This window comes from Heptranchias perlo, chromosome 40, assembly GCF_035084215.1.
Source record: "Heptranchias perlo isolate sHepPer1 chromosome 40, sHepPer1.hap1, whole genome shotgun sequence".
Classification (NCBI taxonomy): Eukaryota; Metazoa; Chordata; class Chondrichthyes; order Hexanchiformes; family Hexanchidae; genus Heptranchias; species Heptranchias perlo.
In genome coordinates this window covers 7,124,623-7,141,607 of record NC_090364.1, presented here as the reverse complement: position 1 = coordinate 7,141,607, position 16,985 = coordinate 7,124,623, and the positions used below count along the sequence as shown (strand labels likewise).

The window sequence follows — 16,985 nt, the reverse complement described above, 5'->3', positions numbered from 1 at the left end:
CAGCAAGCAGTGTATTTTTTCCACTGAGTCATTGAGGAGCTACACAGTGAATTCTCCTTACTAAGCCTCCCATTCTCGAAGACATACGCACTCAGAGGCTATGGAATCTCATCTGGTGATATCAAACACAACTGGAGTAATAACAGTGATAAAGCTGAGATTCACTTTTCTTTAATGAAAGACTTCTATTTATTGTTTTTGGTTCTGTCTCTTCACCTCCTCATTCATTCCTCCCCCTTCAAGTTTATCTTCAGACCAGTTCATCAAGAGTCCAACAGGCGACCAGTTTGTCAAGGCATCAGTGAGAAAGGGGCTCCTTCCAGAAATCCTGGAAAACCTTCTAGCTGCAAGGAAAAAGTGAGTACAGCGGGGCTAGATTTGTGAAAAAATATTTAAGCGTGCAGCAGTAATCATCAGACTTGTGTCGGAACCGGTGGGGGGAGGGGTGGCAGGGGTGAGAATCCAGTCAAATCACTCTGCCAATGAGCTTCCTCAAATCTTAGCTTTATCGAGTAAGGTAATTTAAGGTAATTGGCAAAAGAGCCAGAGGTGAGATGAGGAGAATTTTTTTTATGCAGCGAGTTATGATTTGGAATGCACTGCCTGAAAGGGTGGTGGAAGCAGATTCAATAGTAACTTTCAAAAGGGAATTGGATAAATAATTGAAATGGAGAAAATTGCAGAGCTATGGGGAAAGAGTGGGACTAATTGGTTAGCTCTTTCAAAGAGCAGTCACAGGCATAAGAAATAGGAGCAGGAGTAGGCCATTTGGCTCCCCAAGCCTGTTCCGCCATTCAATTACATTTTGGCTGATCTTCGATCTCAACTCCACTTTCCTGCCCAATCCCCATATCCCTTGATTCCCCTAGAGTCCAAAAATCTATCTATTTCAGCCTTGAATGTACCTTTTGGGGTAGAGAATTCCAAAGATTCACAACCCTCTGAGTGAAAAAATTCCTCCTCATCTCAGTCTTAAATGGCCGACCCCTTATCCTGAGATTATGCCCCCTAGTTCTAAACTCTCCAGCCAGGGGAAACAACCTCTCAGCATCCACCCTGTTAAGCCCTCTCAGAATCTTATATGTTTCAATGAGATCACCTCTCGTTCTTCTAAACTCCAGAGAATATAGACACAATGGGACGAATGGCCTCCTTCTGCGCTGTAAGATTCTTTGATTTCAGCATTTATCATGCTGTTAAACTCATTCCCAAGATTAATTTAGCTCTCTAACAAGATAAGCCTGGACTGGAGGAAATGGGGAAGTGCAATCATGCCCAAATAAAAATCACAGGCCATGTTTGAATTTAATAGCCTCTTCTAACCTTGTCTCCCCTGCCACCTAGTTCAGAAAAATCCCAAACTCTTGAGTCTGTGTGGACAATAAATCACTGACTAACTTGAATTGCCTTGGGCTTTAATTTATGTTGTCCTGTTTTTTATTCTGTAGTTCCCCAGTCAAAGTATTTGGGACAGTCCTGTTAAGTAACTGATTCCTTATTCAGTGATATGATCAAAGATTTAAGGCTTAGAATAGATGATTTTGGTTGTCAGATCTGTTACTCCCTCTGCACTTGTTTCTAATGTGATAAGTTTATTATTAGTTAAGGTCTTTTATTCAACTCAGAGTCAACCTGTGGACAATTCAGTCAAAGTTTTATTTATATAAATGCATTTAGTTGGTTGTTGCTTATCTAAAGCACAGGTAAAATATTTAATAGTTGTTAAATATTTTTGCTCGGATTCTGTTCCTCCCCCTTAATATATTATGATTGAAAGGAAAATTCTGCCTATTGTGCCAATGGTCTGTTCACTAATTTTTGCAGTGCTGATTAGGATTTGATGCAATGCCCTTTTATTGCCACTAGTTGCATTTAGCACAGTTCAATAGATATTATACAGTATATACTAAGCAAATTCTGATATCGAGTAGTGGAGTGAGTTTATTTCAACCCTTTTTACGACCACTTCGCCATTTTTCCCCCTTCCTGTCCCGAAGGCACAGAGGCTGGTCGTGCCGCAGTTGTATGGGCACCACCAAGCTTGTTCAAGTGGCCATTCTTCATGTGTGAGCCATGACTTGGTGTAAGCAGGTTGGGTTGTGCACGAGTGAAATCAACTAACTCGGTATGGACTGGATATAAATCCTGTGACCTTCTGGTGCTGCATTGAGTGATGGGTGTCTCTACCCACTAGGCTGTTAGATGTGATGCACCAGGTTTCATTTTAAATGCTGTTTTATCTTATTCTGTTGAAAGTCTCCATATACCACACAGCTATCCATGCGGATGGTACAGGCTGGAAACTTGCTCCTGAGTTTCTTCATTACAGATAAGTAAAAACTAAAAGCCTAAAAAGAGAAATGTCTGCTTTATTGATACAGTAGCAACGATGAGAACCATATAAAAGTGATGAAATGTCTTAAGAAACAGCTTCTCACCAAAAACAGATTATACGGCATCGAGATTTTTAAATGGCTACAATATGTGAATTGTTGACCGGAGGTCACCGGTTACGGTTATTGGCTTAGTACAAAGAGGAGAAGAGTCAATTCTCCCTTAATTCTCAATTCGCTTTATTAACATTGTTAGATCATGTACATATAGCTTATATGTCTGGTTAGATATAGGCATGCAGTTTACAGCAGGTTATACAGTTTTATACCCAAACTAGGATTTAAACGCACACCCACTAGGTTTCTCTGACACTCCCTGAGTGGTCACAATGGAAAAGATATTATATTACCCGGAAAGGAGAGCTGACGCTGGCCAGGCGTTCCGTTCTCTCTCTCTTGACGTCGTCTCCACGTCCCTGACGTAGGGTCTTCCACTTCCGCGATGGTTGGTCTCCGGAGTCTCGCACTGGCACCAAGCCTGCAATTCTTCATTCTTATTCCAAGTCTTATCTCTTCGAGCTGTGTTGTCTTTCTCCTGTTGGTTTAGGTTTGCTTGAGTGGTCGTTGTCATCCCCTGATTGGCTCTGTCCCAAGGGGTTAGGTAGCATTACCTCATTACTCTTTGCCTCATCACATCCCCTTTGTCTCTTAAAAACGTAGCTAATTCAAACCAGTTCCAGCCAGCCCAGACCAGTGACTGAACTTCAAGTTGCTTCAGTTCAAAAGTTACTTTTGCCTGAGTGTTAGCAATTTGGAATAAACTCAGTAGTTTTTGCAGCCCCTGGCCAACAGAATGTGTGTGTGTGTGTGTGTGTGTGTGTGTGTGCGCGCGCGCGCGTACACACACACACACACACACACACACACACACACACGTGTCAACGCGTGGAGTAAATCACCACTTATTCCTCTGTAATGTGCTGTAACTATATTCTCAGGAGAATTGCCCAGTTGCACTAGGTTTGGCATTTCAATTTTGTTGGCTCTTTGGATGAGCTTGCCAATTTCTGCTAAATTATGGATAGTGTAAGTTGGAGAATTACGGTGGGTTCACTTCACATAGGACTCTCAATGGGTGTCATTTTTAGTTTGCTAATCTGGGCTGGATTCAAACCTGGGACCGGAGTTGAAAGGGCCACTGCAGCAGACAATCCCTGGAAAATAAAGTTATGTGCTTCTAATTGTCCTTTTTTCCTCCCAATTCCCAAGGGCAAAGGCGGAACTGAAGAAAGAGACAGACCCATTCAAACAAAAGGTTCTCGATGGTCGTCAACTCGCCCTGAAAATGAGTGCAAATTCGGTGTATGGATTCACCGGAGCACAGGTCGGCAAGCTGCCTTGCCTGGAAATATCACAGGTGAGTTTTGGCATTCTGATGTCTTGTTCTCCCTCCCCCCCCCCCCCTGGCCACTGCTCCTTCCTTCCTTCACAACTTCCAAAATACCTACAGGGTGGATAGTTTCAAGTTTCCCTTGCTGTCCCAACATAAAGCAAGGCAGGTGAGATCGTATTTCTACCAAACTGTTTGATCCAGAAGTGACTTTTATTTATTTTTTGGAGGGAAGAGTTTTCATGATTTCAACAGTCGCAAGTTAATTCAGGTTACATAAGCACAGATCCTTGTAGTCAGTTCAAAATCTCGTAAGTGGACTAGCATGGTTATTGTCCTGGACCAGCAAGCCAGTTCAAATTCTGCCTGGCAAGTTGTGAAATTGAATTAGTTAAACCTGTAATTTGTGGGTGAGCGCCAGAAAACCGACCAGAAAAACTGCTGGATTGGTATTAAAACCCAAGTGGTGGCCAAATGCCCTATGGGGAAGGGACTTGCCGGAACATGATGCCAGTCCTGAATGTGGTTGACTCTTAATGCCACTCAGTTGTAACACAATTGCTCCACGAAGGCCCACCTCCGCCTCATGGCAACTAGGGATGGGCAAAGTTGTTGCCTTGCTAGCATCGCTGCCAACCCAAGAACAAATAAAAGGAAAGAATGAAGTGGTGGTAATGCTTCATCACTACACCCATTGAGTTTAATAGATAGCACAATGTCTCTTATATCTGGGCTGTGGAGTAGCATGCATTTGAACCAGGATCCCCATATGCAATTTGTTCTTAATCTCAGTCATGTTGAGGTGTTGGAAAGGTACTGACCTGGTGGGAAGGGAAAAATCAAAGGGACGGTCTCCCAAACCTCGCGTCAGTCAGCTATAGGGCAACATCGACAACCGGTTTCCAGTCTGTTTCTCTTGACTTGAAAGATGTGTGACATTGTGGAGGAGGAGAAGAGCAGGAGGCGTGAGAATACAATACTTCGGTATTCTACATAATTGTGAAAGAGAACCAAAATAACACCCGAGGACTTTTCTTCCAGGAATTTTTCTTCATTACAGATGAGTAAAAACTAAAAGCCCAAAAAGGGAAATGTCTGCTTTATTGATACAATAGCAACAGTGAGAACCATATAAAAGTGATGAAATGTCTTAAGAAACAGCTTCCCACCAAAAACAGATTGTACAGCACTGAGATTTTTAAATGGCTACGATACATATATATATGTGAATGTATATTACGTGAATGTAGGTATGTATATATTATACACGCACCCACCCAAGATGTGGGTTGTCAGAAGACTGCCGTTTTGTGATGACTCTTGTCGCTATATTCTCGGAGGGGAGGCTGTGGTTAAGCTGTGCAGGAAGTTGTGTTGAACAGGATAAGATGTTGCAAATCAGCTTGTCAGTAGCATCTTTGCTCACCCTCCTCTGCTTTGTTCAAGGAGTGTCTCTGGGATTCTTCTTCCTGCCCCAGAAGTATAGGATGTGCTAATGTTATTTCATATCTTTTTCCTGTCCCTAACCTGAAGACAACGACAACAACAACTTGCATTTACATATAGACTCATAGAATGGTTACAGAACAGGAGGAGGCCATTTGGCCTGTTGAACCCATGCCGGCACCTTGATGTAGTAAAACGTCCCAAGGCACTTCACAGGAGCATTATCAAACAAAATTTGACACTTGAGCCACATAAGGAGATATTAGGACAGGTGACCAAAAGCTTGGCCAAAGAGGCAGGTTTTAAGGAGCTACATAAAGGAGGAGGTGGAGAGATTTAGGGAGGGAATTCCAGAGCTTAGGGCCTAGGCAGCTGAAAGCAAGGCCGCCAATGATGGAGCAATGAAAATTGGGGATGCCAAGAGGCCAGAATTGGAGGAGTGCAGAGATCTCAGAGGGCTGGAGGAGGTTACAGAGATAGGGAGGGGCGAGGCTATGGAATTGAAAAGAAGGATAAGAATTTTTAAAAATCAAAGCGTTGACTTTTGCTGGGGGACGGTTCCACACGCACCAAGATAGTCAGTGTTGACGGAGTGCATCACAGCTGAGCACCAATCCTGCCTTTGAGTAACGTGCGCGCTTTCTGATAGAAGTCACAGGATTGTGATCAGGAGCGGGAAGTCCAGCTGATTTGTTCCCTTCCTTAACCCTGGGCACTGAGGCCAGTTTTAGTGCTCCAGCAGCTGCTCTGGCTGAGATCGGTAAAGCCTGATACCAGGGATGATGGACTTCAGTTATATAGAGACACTAGAGAAGCTGGGATTGTTCTTTGTAAACAATTTTACAACACCAAGTTATAGTCCAGCAATTTTATTTTAAATTCACAAGCTTTCGGAGGCTACCTCCTTCGTCAGGTGAACGATGTGAAAAAAAAAAAAAAATCTCCCCTTAACCTTCTCTGTTCTTGTTAGTTGTAAACAATTTTACAACACCAAGTTATAGTCCAGCAATTTTATTTTAAATTCACAAGCTTTCGGAGATTTTCTCCTTCCTCAGGCAAATGTTTCAAGATCTCCTTGAAGCCTACGCATTTATACATATTGAACAATAATACATGGTGTTTACAGACTGCCCCTGCAACTGCCCGTTGCCAAGGCAATCACCGTGTTCAGACAGAGAGGTGTTACCTGCAGAACCTCCGAATACACATTCTACAAAGAAACAAACAGGGAAAAAAAACAGAGAAAAAAAAACACAGAGAGAGGCAGAAACATCCGGAAGGCAGAGAGAGCCAGCAAATGACCCATTATATTAAAAACAGATAACATTTGTTCGCTGGTGGGGTAACGTGTAGCGTGACATGAACCCAAGATCCCGGTTGAGGCCGTCCTCATGGGTGCGGAACTTGGCTATCAATTTCTGCTCGACGATTTTGCGTTGTCGTGTGTCTCGAAGGCCGCCTTGGAGTACGCTTACCCGAAGGTCGGTGGATGAATGTCCATGACTGCTGAAGTGTTCCCCGACTGGGAGGGAACCCTCCTGTTTGGCGATTGTTGCGCGGTGTCCGTTCATCCGTTGTCGCAGCGTCTGCATGGTCTCGCCAATGTACCATGCTCTGGGGCATCCTTTCCTGCAACGTATGAGGTAGACAACGTTGGCTGAGTCACAGGAGTATGAACCATGCACCTGGTGGGTGGTGTCATCTCGTGTGATGGTGGTATCTGTGTCGATGATCTGGCATGTCTTGCAGAGGTTACCGTGGCAGGGTTGTGTGGCGTCGTGGACGCTGTTCTCTTGAAAGCTAGGTAGTTTGCTGCGAACGATGGTCTGTTTGAGGTTGGGTGGCTGTTTAAAGGCGAGTAGTGGAGGTGTGGGGATGGCCATAGCGAGGTGTTTGTCCTCATTGATGACATGTTGAAGGCTGCGGAGAACATGGCGTAGTTTCTCCGCTCCGGGGAAGTACTGGACGACAAAGGGTACTCTGTTGGTTGCGTCCCGTGTTAGTCTCCTGAGGAGGTCTATGCGATTTTTTGCTGTGGCCCGTCGGAACTGTCGATCGATGAGTCGAGCGTCATATCCCGTTCTTACTAGGGCGTCTTTCAGCGTCTGTAGGTGTCCATCGCGTTCCTCCTCGTCTGAGCAGACCCTGTGTATTCGCAGGGCCTGTCCATAGGGGATGGCCTCTTTGACGTGGTTAGGGTGGAAGCTGGAAAAGTGGAGCATCGTGAGGTTGTCCGTGGGCTTGCGGTAGAGTGAGGTGCTGAGGTGCCCGTCTTTGATGGAGATTCGTGTGTCCAAGAAAGAAACTGATTCTGAGGAGTAGTCCATGGTGAGCTTGATGGTGGGATGGAACTTGTTGATGTTATCGTGTAGTCTCTTTAGTGATTCCTTGCCGTGGGTCCATAGAAAGAAAATGTCGTCGATGTATCTGGTGTATAGTGTTGGTTGGAGGTCTTGTGCAGTGAAGAAGTCCTGCTCGAACTTGTGCATGAAAATGTTGGCGTATTGGGGTGCGAATTTGGTCCCCATGGCTGTTCCGTGTGTTTGGGTAAAGAACTGGTTATCGAAGGTGAAGACATTGTGATCCAGGATGAAGCGGATGAGTTGTAGGATGGCTTCCGGAGATTGGCTGTTGTTGGTGTTGAGTATTGATGCTGTCGCAGCGATGCCGTCATCGTGGGGGATACTGGTGTATAGTGCCGAGACGTCCATCGTGGTGAGAAGTGTTCCTGGTTCAACTGGTCCGTGGGTACTGAGTTTTTGTAGGAAGTCTGTAGTGTCACGACAGAAGCTGGGGGTTCCCTGTACGATGGGTTTCAGGATGCCCTCGATGTATCCAGAGAGGTTCTCACACAGGGTTCCGTTGCCTGATACGATGGGACGTCCGGGTGTGTTGGCTTTGTGTATCTTTGGGAGGCAGTAGAAGTCTCCCACGCGGGGATTACGTGGGATGAGAATGCGTAGGATGCTTTGAAGGTCTGGATCGAAGGTCTTGATCAGTTTGTTGAGCTGGTGGGTGTGTTCTTTGGTCGGATCTGCGGGTAACCGTCTGTAGTGTTCCTGGTTGTCCAGTTGTCGGTATGCTTCTTTGCAATAGTCTGTTCTGTTCTGTATGACTATGGCTCCTCCTTTGTCCGCTGGTTTGATGACGATGTTGCGGTTGGTCTTGAGAGCGTTGATGGCGTTGCGTTGTGCTCGGGTGACATTCTGGACTGTCTTCTGAGTGCGGCTGATGAATCTGGCATTGACGCATTTCCTGACAGCTTGAGCATACATGTCCAGCTGAGGGCAGCGACCCTCCGGAGGAGTCCAGTTTGACTCTTTCCTCTTCGGTTGCTGTACCGCGGATCCCTCTGTCTGCTGTTCCGGATCGTCGATTGTCTCATTGGGTTCGCTGCTGAAATCTTGGGGTTTGTGGTAGAATTCCCGGAGCCTCATTCTCCTGATGAATTCCTCTGTGTCCGCCGCGAGACTAGTGGGGTCCATTTTGGTAGTGGGGCAGAAATTGAGCCCTCGGCTGAGAACTTCGATTTCGTCTGGTTGAAGGGTGTGGTCGGATAAATTGACAATAGACTTCCCTGTGGTTGCAACCGTGGTACCAGGGGAAGCTTGGTCGTTGCTGGTGGTGATGCCGAGTTTCTCAAGCTTCCTGCTCTTGGTTTTCATGTAGGCAGCGTAGTTCCGTTGCCTCGTCTGTTTGGCGGTATAACGTAGCTGGTCTGCTGTGTCCTGAGTACAGGTTGAGAGTATGGACTCTATCTTGGTTTCGAGGTTATGGCGTCTGCTGTAGAGTTGGTGTATGAGATGGTTGCGGAGTGTGCGAGAGGTACGGCGGCAGAGTCTCTCAGCGTAATCCGAGTTGTATGTGGACTTGAGTGGGTTCGTGATCTGGAGTCCTTTCGGGATCTTGTCTGCTTTCTTGCAGCTCTGTAAAAACTTGATGTCTGTGTCTAAATGCGCGATCTTCTTGGATATCCTTTCCACTGTGAGCCGGCAGTTTGTGGTGTCGATGGTAGTCATGATGTGGAGATGCCGGTGATGGACTGGGGTTGACAATTGTAAACAATTTTACAACACCAAGTTATAGTCCAGCAATTTTATTTTAAATTCACAAGCTTTCGGAGATTTTCTCCTTCCTCAGGCAAATGTTTCAAGATCTCCTTGAAGCCTACGCATTTATACATATTGAACAATAATACATGGTGTTTACAGACTGCCCCTGCAACTGCCCGTTGCCAAGGCAATCACCGTGTTCAGACAGAGAGGTGTTACCTGCAGAACCTCCGAATACACATTCTACAAAGAAACAAACAGGGAAAAAAAACAGAGAAAAAAAAACACAGAGAGAGGCAGAAACATCCGGAAGGCAGAGAGAGCCAGCAAATGACCCATTATATTAAAAACAGATAACATTTGTTCGCTGGTGGGGTAACGTGTAGCGTGACATGAACCCAAGATCCCGGTTGAGGCCGTCCTCATGGGTGCGGAACTTGGCTATCAATTTCTGCTCGACGATTTTGCGTTGTCGTGTGTCTCGAAGGCCGCCTTGGAGTACGCTTACCCGAAGGTCGGTGGATGAATGTCCATGACTGCTGAAGTGTTCCCCGACTGGGAGGGAACCCTCCTGTTTGGCGATTGTTGCGCGGTGTCCGTTCATCCGTTGTCGCAGCGTCTGCATGGTCTCGCCAATGTACCATGCTCTGGGGCATCCTTTCCTGCAACGTATGAGGTAGACAACGTTGGCTGAGTCACAGGAGTATGAACCATGCACCTGGTGGGTGGTGTCATCTCGTGTGATGGTGGTATCTGTGTCGATGATCTGGCATGTCTTGCAGAGGTTACCGTGGCAGGGTTGTGTGGCGTCGTGGACGCTGTTCTCTTGAAAGCTAGGTAGTTTGCTGCGAACGATGGTCTGTTTGAGGTTGGGTGGCTGTTTAAAGGCGAGTAGTGGAGGTGTGGGGATGGCCATAGCGAGGTGTTTGTCCTCATTGATGACATGTTGAAGGCTGCGGAGACCTGTACTCAGGACACAGCAGACCAGCTACGTTATACCGCCAAACAGACGAGGCAACGGAACTACGCTGCCTACATGAAAACCAAGAGCAGGAAGCTTGAGAAACTCGGCATCACCACCAGCAACGACCAAGCTTCCCCTGGTACCACGGTTGCAACCACAGGGAAGTCTATTGTCAATTTATCCGACCACACCCTTCAACCAGACGAAATCGAAGTTCTCAGCCGAGGGCTCAATTTCTGCCCCACTACCAAAATGGACCCCACTAGTCTCGCGGCGGACACAGAGGAATTCATCAGGAGAATGAGGCTCCGGGAATTCTACCACAAACCCCAAGATTTCAGCAGCGAACCCAATGAGACAATCGACGATCCGGAACAGCAGACAGAGGGATCCGCGGTACAGCAACCGAAGAGGAAAGAGTCAAACTGGACTCCTCCGGAGGGTCGCTGCCCTCAGCTGGACATGTATGCTCAAGCTGTCAGGAAATGCGTCAATGCCAGATTCATCAGCCGCACTCAGAAGACAGTCCAGAATGTCACCCGAGCACAACGCAACGCCATCAACGCTCTCAAGACCAACCGCAACATCGTCATCAAACCAGCGGACAAAGGAGGAGCCATAGTCATACAGAACAGAACAGACTATTGCAAAGAAGCATACCGACAACTGGACAACCAGGAACACTACAGACGGTTACCCGCAGATCCGACCAAAGAACACACCCACCAGCTCAACAAACTGATCAAGACCTTCGATCCAGACCTTCAAAGCATCCTACGCATTCTCATCCCACGTAATCCCCGCGTGGGAGACTTCTACTGCCTCCCAAAGATACACAAAGCCAACACACCCGGACGTCCCATCGTATCAGGCAACGGAACCCTGTGTGAGAACCTCTCTGGATACATCGAGGGCATCCTGAAACCCATCGTACAGGGAACCCCCAGCTTCTGTCGTGACACTACAGACTTCCTACAAAAACTCAGTACCCACGGACCAGTTGAACCAGGAACACTTCTCACCACGATGGACGTCTCGGCACTATACACCAGTATCCCCCACGATGACGGCATCGCTGCGACAGCATCAATACTCAACACCAACAACAGCCAATCTCCGGAAGCCATCCTACAACTCATCCGCTTCATCCTGGATCACAATGTCTTCACCTTCGATAACCAGTTCTTTACCCAAACACACGGAACAGCCATGGGGACCAAATTCGCACCCCAATACGCCAACATTTTCATGCACAAGTTCGAGCAGGACTTCTTCACTGCACAAGACCTCCAACCAACACTATACACCAGATACATCGACGACATTTTCTTTCTATGGACCCACGGCAAGGAATCACTAAAGAGACTACACGATAACATCAACAAGTTCCATCCCACCATCAAGCTCACCATGGACTACTCCTCAGAATCAGTTTCTTTCTTGGACACACGAATCTCCATCAAAGACGGGCACCTCAGCACCTCACTCTACCGCAAGCCCACGGACAACCTCACGATGCTCCACTTTTCCAGCTTCCACCCTAACCACGTCAAAGAGGCCATCCCCTATGGACAGGCCCTGCGAATACACAGGGTCTGCTCAGACGAGGAGGAACGCGATGGACACCTACAGACGCTGAAAGACGCCCTAGTAAGAACGGGATATGACGCTCGACTCATCGATCGACAGTTCCGACGGGCCACAGCAAAAAATCGCATAGACCTCCTCAGGAGACTAACACGGGACGCAACCAACAGAGTACCCTTTGTCGTCCAGTACTTCCCCGGAGCGGAGAAACTACGCCATGTTCTCCGCAGCCTTCAACATGTCATCAATGAGGACAAACACCTCGCTATGGCCATCCCCACACCTCCACTACTCGCCTTTAAACAGCCACCCAACCTCAAACAGACCATCGTTCGCAGCAAACTACCTAGCTTTCAAGAGAACAGCGTCCACGACGCCACACAACCCTGCCACGGTAACCTCTGCAAGACATGCCAGATCATCGACACAGATACCACCATCACACGAGATGACACCACCCACCAGGTGCATGGTTCATACTCCTGTGACTCAGCCAACGTTGTCTACCTCATACGTTGCAGGAAAGGATGCCCCAGAGCATGGTACATTGGCGAGACCATGCAGACGCTGCGACAACGGATGAACGGACACCGCGCAACAATCGCCAAACAGGAGGGTTCCCTCCCAGTCGGGGAACACTTCAGCAGTCATGGACATTCATCCACCGACCTTCGGGTAAGCGTACTCCAAGGCGGCCTTCGAGACACACGACAACGCAAAATCGTCGAGCAGAAATTGATAGCCAAGTTCCGCACCCATGAGGACGGCCTCAACCGGGATCTTGGGTTCATGTCACGCTACACGTTACCCCACCAGCGAACAAATGTTATCTGTTTTTAATATAATGGGTCATTTGCTGGCTCTCTCTGCCTTCCGGATGTTTCTGCCTCTCTCTGTGTTTTTTTTTCTCTGTTTTTTTTCCCTGTTTGTTTCTTTGTAGAATGTGTATTCGGAGGTTCTGCAGGTAACACCTCTCTGTCTGAACACGGTGATTGCCTTGGCAACGGGCAGTTGCAGGGGCAGTCTGTAAACACCATGTATTATTGTTCAATATGTATAAATGCGTAGGCTTCAAGGAGATCTTGAAACATTTGCCTGAGGAAGGAGAAAATCTCCGAAAGCTTGTGAATTTAAAATAAAATTGCTGGACTATAACTTGGTGTTGTAAAATTGTTTACAATTGTCAACCCCAGTCCATCACCGGCATCTCCACATCATGTTCTTGTTAGAGCAGAGAAGGTTAAGGGGAGATTTAAGAGGTGCTCATAATTATGAGGCGTTTTGATAGAGTAACTCGGGAGAATCAGTTTCCAGTGGCAGGAGGGTCGGTAATCAGAGGACACAGATTTAAGGTAATTGGCAAAAGAACCAGAGGGGAGATGGGGAGAATTTTTTTAATGCAGCGAGTTGTTATGATCTGGAATGCACTGCCTGAAAAGAGCAGATTCAATAGTAACTTTCAAAAGGGAATTGGATATATACTTGAAGGGGAAAAAATTGAAGGGCTATGGGGAAAGAGCAGGGGAGTGGGACTAATTGGATAGCTCTTTTAAAGAGCCGGTAAAGGCATGATGGGCGGAATGGCCTCCTTCTGTGCAGTATCATTTTAGAAATAGCTCAGTGCTGAAGTGGGCAGTGTTTTACCACTGAGCCATTTGGGGTGGGTGGGTGGAGAAAGAGGGGCGCTCTATATTTTATATTTATAAAAAATATTGTGAATTTCTCCCCTTCTCATTTTAGCTTTCCATTGCTGTTGCTCTCTGTAGGTTGGGTTTTGTCATCCTGGACCATCTGGTGCCTAGTTACATGGCAGCAGTAGCAGAGCAATGGGTCCAGGTATTTGCCCAGCTGGAGAATGTTGCATTGTGCAGGGTCCTAAAAAGAAGGGAAGAAAGCCAAAGGGGGAAAGGAAACTGACTCATTGTCATCGGAACATTGTAAAGTGTGTAAGGAATTGTGCAAGAGATTATTGTTTAAACATCTCACTGTGATATTCTGATAAGTGAGTGTAGCCTTGCGACGAGCTGGCTTTTCGCTGAAAAAGAATTGATCTTGATCTGTAGACAAGATAACCATGACTTAAGCACAGATGCTTCTCTTTCCCTTGTGTCATGGTTTGAAATAAGATCAAGAAATCCAGTACAGTTTTTTTTTATATATATATATATAGAAAAATGAAGGCTTGAAACACTCCATGCGATACAATTAAACCGACCAATAAAAGGTGTGAATGGAATGCTGGCACATTTACGGGGCCAGTGTTTTGCCCTTCCACATTAGGTTAGTGAAACCGGGCGAAATAAACCCAGTCATGCGATATGAAATTCTTGTAATAATAGATGTGTGGACTGAGGACTGTCGAAATAACATTACAACACTTAAATGACACAATTAATTAGAATTTAACTCGTGATTATTGATTGGCCGTGTTGGATTAAGTGCAGCAGTTTGATAGCTTTCTTTTAGTTAAGTACTGAACCTAACTTTGCAGTCTGATTGGTAGAGCACTTGGTTGAATGGTGGGCATTTTAACCAGACTAATGGCTGGAACTTTAGCCAGTGAAGAAAGACCAGGGTTTTATCTACAGGACATTGAAAAAGTTTATTAAAAGGAATTGGGCAGATGTTTTTTTTAGTAGCTAATCCTTGAAATTATTTTTTCTCTGTCTCAAAAGCAAAATCCTGCTTTGGGTGAGTGGCCCATTTTTAGATTTTCAAGTGCTTGTCTTCCCAGATCAGGATTCAGGGCTAGAAAGGATGGGATCGTTTTAGAATCTTTTGCCAATAGACCTGCCACTTGCACCAGCTGAGCTAGGTCCCAGTGGACTGCAGGCAGGAGGTCAAATGTTACATTACTCCTAATGTAAACTTTTAATACTTTGTGCCTTGGGGTGGAGAAGGACAGTTTATTTTAAAATCAGTCTCCCCAGCAATGCTTCCCCATTAATTATTTACTTTTAATAATCCAGATGCCAGCTTAAAACACCTTAGATGCCCAGATAGGCATAAAAAGCTGGGTCTATTTACCTTGAAGAAATGTTGACTCCAGGGGATCTGATAGAGGTGTTTAAAATAATGAAGGGACTAGACAGTGTTCATATAGATAATTTTATTTAAATAGGTTAGGAAGGACCAAGGGTCATGTGTTTAAGTTGCGTCAGGGTAGAACTAGGTTAGGTATCAAGAGGATATTAGACCTATGGAACAAGCTGTTGGCTCATGTAGTGAGTGTGAATTCATTGCATGCCTCAAAAGAGAGCTGGACCAGTTCCTTGCTGGGGCGGAGATCACAACACACAAAGGATAGGCAGAATAATAAGTAGTATAAATCGTAGTCGGTATGGTCTTCTGGACTAGTTTTGATCATCTAAGGAGGTTGAGGAGGAATTTCCTCCCCAAAAATTCTCCCTAAGTTGGCAGTGAGGTTTTTCATTAAAATCTTTCTTTGCCTCTCCCAGGAGATCACGCGGCTGCTGGTGGGTGTTGTAAATCATGATGCTCAGGACATCATGGCTGTATGGGCCAGCTCAACGGACCATCTAGTCTTTCCCTGTCCATCATCTATGTGTGTATGTTTATAATATTTGTGCTATTTTTCTTTTAGTCTTGGAGAGAATGGGGATTCCTCACCTAACTCTTCACCCACCACAGCTCAGTGTCCGGTTTCGCCTCTGTGAAATGTTTTGGGACGTTTTATAACATTAAGAGTGCCACATAAGTACAAGTAACTTCTGGCGTATTTTATTTGCTGAACTATGCAGGCAGCTCAAAAATGGGGCAGTTGTGTGAGTATTTTGGAGAACCTTCTTTGCTTTCCCGCATGATTTGCTTAACGTGCGGGCAGCAGTGTAGTGATTATAATGTAAAAAATTGAACGAGCTAAATCCATTCAGCTCATCAATACGACACTTTCCATCGACCGTATATAATCTGCCCTGTTATGGACTTTTCCCAAACCATTTAGTCTCCAAAGGGAATGTTTTGCATAAGTGCACCCTGAACCCAAAAGACATCACTTTTGCCTCCACTTTTCCACCCTGGCCTCTGACCTTCCACGGACAACATCCTTCCCTTGTCCTTTGCAGGACCCAGGGTGTCCTGTGGAGCACTTGATCATCTCAGGCTATACCTGTCGCTATAACCTCTACTCCTATTCCCAGTCAGATATTTATCCAGCTCCTTTTTGAAGACGTTGAGTGACATAAGCTCAGCTGCTTTCATTAAGGGTCAGTTTTACATTTTCACTACTCTGGAGGGAGAGGGGAATGTTTCTTCCCAATTGAGGCTTGCTAATTTTAAACCTATGATTCTTTAATGTATTGCCAGAGGCCGTTGTGGCTCAGTAACTCTTTTCAGACTCCTTTCTGCACAGTCAGGCTGCTTTACAAAACTTCTTTCGCAATCTTTCATGCTTGCACAAAACATTTTCATTTCTCATTTTTGACTTTTTGTTTTCTAGAAAGATTTTAAAATTTATTAGAGTTTAACTGCTTCACTGCATCCTTTTTTTGTTGTAGGCAGAATTTTTTTTTTCCTGGTGAGCCTTTCCCCCTTTTAAAGCTGCTGACGCTCGCTGGGTCAGTTCCACAGACTCCAGTTACCCTCTGATTCCTTGCTAAAGTAGCCATTTTTTATGTTGGAGTTTAGATGGTGAGTATCACAGGCTATTTGTCTGTTTGAGATGATCACGGCTGAGCCTGATTCTGTTCTGTCCTCAACATCCACACAAACCCTTCTGGTAGGGGTCATGATGGCTATCAGGAATCTGAACCTTGGCCTTACCCATCCCTTTCCCTAACTCATGGGCACTGGTGCAGTTACAGTTTCCTATTTGCCATCCGGGCTCAGATCAGCTAACGTAGCACAGACTGAGGATTGAACCTGGGACTTTCCTGCTCTTTACGGCTCAGCTGCTCACTGTCTTAATCAGCTGAGCTGTCAGCGAACTGGATTTATTATTAAGTGAATGCTGTAATTCTTTTCTCATTGCGGATTGCACGATGCAATCCCTATTGGGGTAGCTTAGCCTTTCATGACATCGAGCAGAACTAAAAAGACGGTTTGCGGAAAAGAAACCTTCCTGTTGTAAGGAGGAAGCAATTTAAAAATATTTTTTTTTGTTCCTAAATGCGGAGAGTGGAAAATCACAACAGGTTGTTCCAACAAATGGATACAAAATCCTTTTGTAAAAAGCCTTTTGCTGTTCTTATTCT

The 16,985-nt window shown here is 45.7% G+C and overlaps 1 protein-coding gene across 3 annotated transcripts in view; it reads left to right on the top strand.

Moving 5' to 3' along the window:
- The window catches only part of pold1 (polymerase (DNA directed), delta 1, catalytic subunit), a 99,597-nt gene that overhangs the window by 34,739 nt on the left and 47,873 nt on the right, over positions 1-16,985 (top strand). For all 3 annotated transcript variants that reach the window (XM_067974496.1, XM_067974497.1, XM_067974498.1), the window contains 2 exons: positions 244-357; positions 3,603-3,750. In XM_067974496.1, the coding sequence (XP_067830597.1) occupies positions 244-357; positions 3,603-3,750 (262 nt within the window). The remainder of the gene's footprint in view (positions 1-243; positions 358-3,602; positions 3,751-16,985) is intronic.